The sequence below is a fragment of the Papilio polytes genome, unplaced genomic scaffold (assembly GCF_000836215.1).
Source record: "Papilio polytes unplaced genomic scaffold, Ppol_1.0 DF824269.1, whole genome shotgun sequence".
Taxonomy (NCBI): domain Eukaryota; kingdom Metazoa; phylum Arthropoda; class Insecta; order Lepidoptera; family Papilionidae; genus Papilio; species Papilio polytes.
This window is the reverse complement of record NW_013524935.1, coordinates 4585632-4591826: the sequence shown is the minus strand read 5'-3', so window position 1 is coordinate 4591826 and position 6195 is coordinate 4585632. Positions and strand designations below refer to the sequence as shown.

The 6195-nt window shown below is 35.8% G+C and overlaps 1 protein-coding gene across 2 annotated transcripts; it reads right to left on the bottom strand.

Annotated features, from left to right (window-relative positions):
- On the bottom strand, positions 1-5923 carry LOC106109558 (SH3 and PX domain-containing protein 2B). 2 transcript variants are annotated; one of them, XM_013291118.1, is made up of 7 exons: positions 5740-5923; positions 5191-5384; positions 4050-4237; positions 3361-3527; positions 2853-2951; positions 2003-2151; positions 1-346 (listed from the first exon to the last, which is right to left on the bottom strand). In XM_013291118.1, the coding sequence occupies exons 1-7, from the start codon at positions 5786-5788 to the stop codon at positions 182-184; spliced, it is 1011 nt and encodes a 336-aa protein (XP_013146572.1). In that variant the 5' UTR covers positions 5789-5923; the 3' UTR covers positions 1-181. The 2 variants fall into 2 exon arrangements, with proteins under 2 accessions (XP_013146572.1, XP_013146580.1); XM_013291126.1 differs by lacking the exon at positions 5740-5923 and adding an exon at positions 5552-5659.
- Between the last annotated feature and the right edge of the window lie 272 nt (positions 5924-6195).

The window sequence follows — 6195 nt, the reverse complement described above, 5'->3', positions numbered from 1 at the left end:
AGAACAAGGGCTACACTTTTTACTGTTATTTTCATTTTACACGGGCAAAATCCCAAACAACAGCTAGTATACAATAATATTGAAGCAAGTGTCCGTGAAGAAACTTGTAAATGGGCATTGGTCAGAACGAGAAACCTATAAGGGATGAGGGATGTTTAGTTTTAAGTAAAATTTGTGTAATTCAGAGCGAAGTGGTGTGCGGTGCGCGCGCATACGCGGTGGGAATGAAGCCGGAGCGCCGCGACTTAGGCGCGTGCGCCCACAGCCAGCCCTCCACCGTCTGCTGCGTCAGATCCGCGTATACCCACTCACCTCGCTTCACCGACAGGTCGTCTGGCGCCTGCGCCTACAATAAACTTACGTTCTATACTAATGTAATAAACACACACTTCTTTGTTACGTAGTGTTACACATATGTGTACAATAGGGAACATGCATGTATTTTTTTTCCTTTTCTAAACGATTCTACTTGTTATATAATATCCAGAAAAAAATTGACGCGAAAATATTCAACCATTGAGCTTAAAATAAAATTACGACCATTTTCGAACGACTAAAACGCCACCTGAGTTGTCAATAGACAATTGACGTCAACCGTCTTGTTCAATTCATAACATACGCTCAGATGTCAGTCACTTCGACTTGAAAAACAACAAAGCTTCTCAAGGTCAAAAAGTCAAAAATCGATTCATTTTTATTATTCCTGGTACTAATAAGTGGTAATTATTAAATCTATTCATTATTTTTTTTATTTTAAAATTGGTTTTGATATCGTGTAAAATACTTCAAGAGTGTATTTCTATATAAACTAACGTAAACGAACTGTTTATTGACAACACAGCGACGCCATATTAGATAAGCCACTTGCTTCGACCAATAGTGTGCGTTTTAGAACTTAGCGAGGGAAATTGAAAAAAGACACTTTTTAATGATTAAATTTTGCCACTAAATCACATTATATTAAAAAAAGTTTTTGCAGGAATATTTTCATAGTAATAAAGTATACTTAAAAAAAGATTGGTGCAATTTGGCGCCATATGCATATTGCCTATTATATTTATAGTTTAAAAGTCGGATGTCAACAATCATAGTACATATTTGAATGATGCTTTTTTTTCAATAAATACCGCTACCAATTACAACATGTTTTAGGCTTTATTTTCACACTATTAAACTTAGGGAGTAAAAGTTTTGGAAAAAACCTAAATACGGGAAAGGGACAAAACTGAGATCAAGGAAGCAAGATTGCCATGGTAACCGTTATTGTTATCCATTGTCATTTGTGCAATTGAATTAGTCTTGGGCTTAATCGGACATCTGCAAGTGCGCACCGTACTAGTACAATTGGGAAAACGTACTACTACACACTTTTAGTACCTTTAGTACTTCAGATTTGTGAAATCGTGTGAAATAACGAGGGTTATATATTACTTCACATCAAATTTTAAGCAGGGTCAAACATATGTTATTAGCGAAAATAAATTTAGTTATTAATTAGTTAGTCAATTTTATCCACTTTTGATTCTCTTCATCAAAGGTGGATGCTTCAATCTGGCATATATACAATCAAGTCAAACAACGAAGAGGCGAACACCGATATCGTGTAGTGTACTAAAAGTACTAAATGTCCGATTAACAGAAGCCGTTCGGTAACGTTACTTTTAGTACAGTGCCGAGTAACATTACTTTTTTGTACATCGTACGTGTACTACCCAAGACTAAATTGAATGTTGACATTAGAAGCCGCACGGAAACAGCACGTTATTATAAATATTTTTATTTTTTAATAGAAAGCACGCGAACAGCTAGTTATAACATAAAATTGCCCACAAAATAACAAAATTGGCCATCTTCTACCTTGATTTCTATACCAAGTTTTAAAAATGAAATATGATAATACAATAAACTTTTGTACACAGGGTGATTCTTAACGGACGCTCAACGGTTTTGTGGACCAAACCGTTGGTCCGTCCGTTAGGAATCATCTGTATAATTCACTTACCTTGTAGTCGTACAACATGACTAGTTCAGTTCCGTGGTAGCGTCCGTCAGCATCCTGCGTCGTGTTGTTGAGGGTTGTGTTCGACAACAACGTGTTGTTCGCGTTTGTCGTCGGCGAGTGCACTGGCTGAGCATTCTCTTGTTGTGTTGCTGAAAACATTAAAAAAAATTGTAGTGATTATTGTGAATTTAATAGTTACTATTGCTAGCTTTCGCCCGCGACTACTTCCGTGGAATTAAAAAAAAGTTAGAAGCCTGTGTGTTCTTCAGATTATCTTCTAAGTCTATGCCAAATTTTATCGAGATCTGTTCAGCTGTTTAGGCAACATCCATCCATCCATCTAAACTTTCGCATTTATAATATTAGTAAGATAGGATAAAATTAATTATTGTGAATTTAATAGTAACTATTATAGTATTGTCAACTAGCTGTTGCTTGCAACTTTGTCCGTGTGAAATTAAATATAAACCCTAGCCAAATCGGTCTAGTTGTTTTTGAGTTATTTCAATTTTTTTTTAACATAAGGTGGCAAATGAGCAAGCGGCCACCTGAAACCGCCAAAATGGCGTAGAGACCGCTGCCCACAGACATCCGCGATTGCAGATGCGTTACCTACCCTTATATGACGGAGGAGGAGACGCACATAAAGAGGTTATTTCGCCTTCCTATGCATCTTCATACCGTCAAATCCACTTCCTCTTCGCAACCTCTCCTTATAAGAAAAGGGTGGTAAAGAGAGAGGGACTTAAATTAGGCCTCAATTTTTCAAATTTCAATTTATACAAACATACAAATTCCTCTTTATAATATTATAATTATTAAAATAGTTTTTATATACAAAAGTATTTACCTTGACTAACAGCTGGATACACAAAACCTGAAGGTATGAAGCCTTCCTGACCATCACTCCTCACAATCCAGTACCAGTCTGGGTCTTCTCTGTTTAAAACTGTCGAAAAATAACTCAATGCAAATGTACAGTCGAGGAATTCCGCGGTGTTCGAATTACAGACATATTACCTCATTCCTTACTTTTGCATTAAATAAATAAATAAACAGCCTTAACAAATAACCAATTTGTTAGAAATTAGTTAAAAAAACAATGTTCTGTGTACTAGTGAACGACCAATTCGCTGTCTCAATGTGTACATAATGTCCAAACAACTAGCTATTAAGATGAGACACCGTCAAATTCCCTGATTGTACATTTACTATAAAGCAACTACCAAAATATTTCAAACATATTGAATATTCATTAACACATGATATCTTCGAATTGTAGCAGCTATTATATTAATGTGAAATTTAATTCTGATTTTTACAATTTCTTAGGTATTTTTTCATATAATAAAATATACCTGTAACAAATTCCCCTCTCTCAACATCAACATCGTTCTCATCCCGTGCTGTGAATGTGTACAACACCACATAGCGTCCGGAGGGGTCTTTACTGAAGGGACACGCTTCCCCTTCACTTCCCAACTCGGAATGACCATCATTTGTTGCACCATCTGATAAAGACAGTCTGAAAACAAAATATACACTAGTAGTTTTTGCTGGCAACTCTATCCCCTCAGAATTAAGTAAATACTCAATTTAGTGGCCTCTGTTTTTTTTTTTATAATATAAGGTGGCAAGCGAGCAAGCGGCCACCTGAATCCACCGAAATGGAAAGCGACCACTGTCCATAAACATCCACAATTGCAGATGCGTTGCCTACCCTTAATTGACGGAGGAGGAGCGCACATAAAGAGGATATTTCCCCTTCCTATGCGTCTCCTCCACTGTCAAATCCACTTTTCCTTCCCATCCTTTCCTCTTAAGAAAAGGGTGGAAAGGGAAAGGGACTTAAATTAGGCCTCCGGCACCACACTCATCAGACAAAACACGGAATTGCTTCCATTTCACCATTTCACACCTGTCTTCTGTGTGGTCGTGGTATTACACCGGGCGTGCCGGCCTATTCGTGCTAAGATGTTAAAGCGGGCACTACCACTGTTAAGTGTGGGCAAAATGGTATAGTTACTAATGTAATCAATTGACTTACTGTGAAACATCTCTGTGTGCTAAATCAGTTGGTGATCTGCTTCTCGGCAACTTCTTCTTCAAATCATGATGTTCACATGGAGCACAATATGAATGTGGTATGAACCCTTCGCGTCGAGATTCCGCAACTATCACATACACCCAGTCATTCTCTCGATACAATACATTTACTATTTGGCCACGCTTTACCTGAAACAGTGAGATATAATTTATTTCATACTTCATACTAATGTTATAAATGCGAAAGTTTAGATAGATGGATGTTTGTTAGAGTTTGTAGTCTAAAAAGCTGAACGGATATTGATGAAATTTGGCGTAAATCTAGAAGATAGTCTAGAAGAACATATAGGATACTCAGTTCTGTTTTGTTTTAATTCCACGCAGACGGATTCGCGGGCGAAAGCTAGTTTTACATATATTTAACATCCTAAAGTTTAGATAGATGGAAAAATTACATTAACATTATTGTAAAGTGGAGACAAGAAGCACTAGAACATTTACAGTTGGAAATCTACCCACCCTTATGGGTGATGGGAGTAATTGTGTTTCATCATCAGCTCACTACATTGAGAGGCTTAAAGTCTACCCTAAGTTAGAATTGACTAGGCCATAGTCAACAATACCGCACTGTAGGTTGACTTCACACATATCTTTTACTGTAACTTTCAGCAGATACTCACAGTAAATGGCCGCACTGCCGCCGTAATACAGTTTTTATATTAGTACGGAGGGTAGCTGAACAATTTGCTAATAAGCAAACTACCCTACAGACTTGCTGACATACTTATTTACGTACTGTTTTGTGTTTATTTTAGTTTGTGTTTAGTGTGTAAAAATAATGTAAATTAGGTTAAGTCTGTGGTAATTTTTCTTAATATAAATATTTTTCATTTCTTTACATCTTTCAGATTCTACCCCAATGTGTGCAGGTTGCTTCACAGTTTGTCTATTATTTATTTAAGTTTGTACACAAAAAAATTATGTATACAAATTGAAAGACTGTAGAATAGATGAGCTTAACTGTGTAAGAGTTACCTTACAGCTAACCATTTGATTTAGATAGGAGGTTTAGTGTGTGTGCATAGGGATACATAAGTACAATATTATCCTTCACTGTAAATTGTTAAGTTGTGTTTACAAACCTCTAATTCATCATCAACACAAGGCGCGAAGTCATGAAGCACCACCATTTTGGAATCAGGGCTGAGTCCATGTTCCTTCTCTATACCAACTCGGACTAATGTTTCAATACTTGCTGATCCAGTAATCCTGCCCATACCAGGACTCAGTCCGGAGCCAGGTCTTGATAATTCTTTATCCGAATCACCACTGTTTGCTGTCGAATAATTAATAAAGCATGTATGGCATAATTTTTTTTAGAAAATTTATTGAAAAGTAGACAAATTATATTTTGATTAAACAGAGAGTGCAAGGCATGTATCATAATTTTTATTTAGTGCTATTGTAAGAGCTTTGTTTAATCAAAATTATAAATAAACGTACGTAAATAAAATTTGAACAATTAACGCAAATATTGTTTCAAAAACTTTCCCACGGTCTCGGTTATTCAGACGTACAGGTTCTTGTAAAACGAGATGAATTTACTAGTTTTCTATATTTATATTTATGTATAGAAAGTTTGAGGTCGTTGACTCGAAAAGTTTTTAAAATGACAGCTTTTCAATACTTACATTTTTTCTTCTTACCCCTTCGAATTCTAACCGGACAAAGGAATGCCATATTTTTATAGTTTCTCACATAACTCTTGAATTATAAAATCGCTCTATAAGCCAAATTCTTTGTGCAAATTAACAATGCAAAGCAATATACGGTGCGTACTAATATGTCAAACTGGTAGTCAAAAGTCAAACAAAAACTTTGAAAGTTCTGGGAGCACAGACTAAAAATATCACAATATACGCAAAATATTTTAACTATTTTAAGTTTGTAACTACTATTTTTTGTAAAACTTTCAATTTTGTTATACTCGTAGGATTGTTTAAATAGATAGAATTACATATTTAACATGCTTTTGTATTTCATATTTTGTTTTATTGACAATCTGAACACCCAATGACTTTGGGTAAAACTGGGTGCTGTATTCTTTTCTGAGACAAATGGCCTAATGCCTGGTTCACACTTAGCCA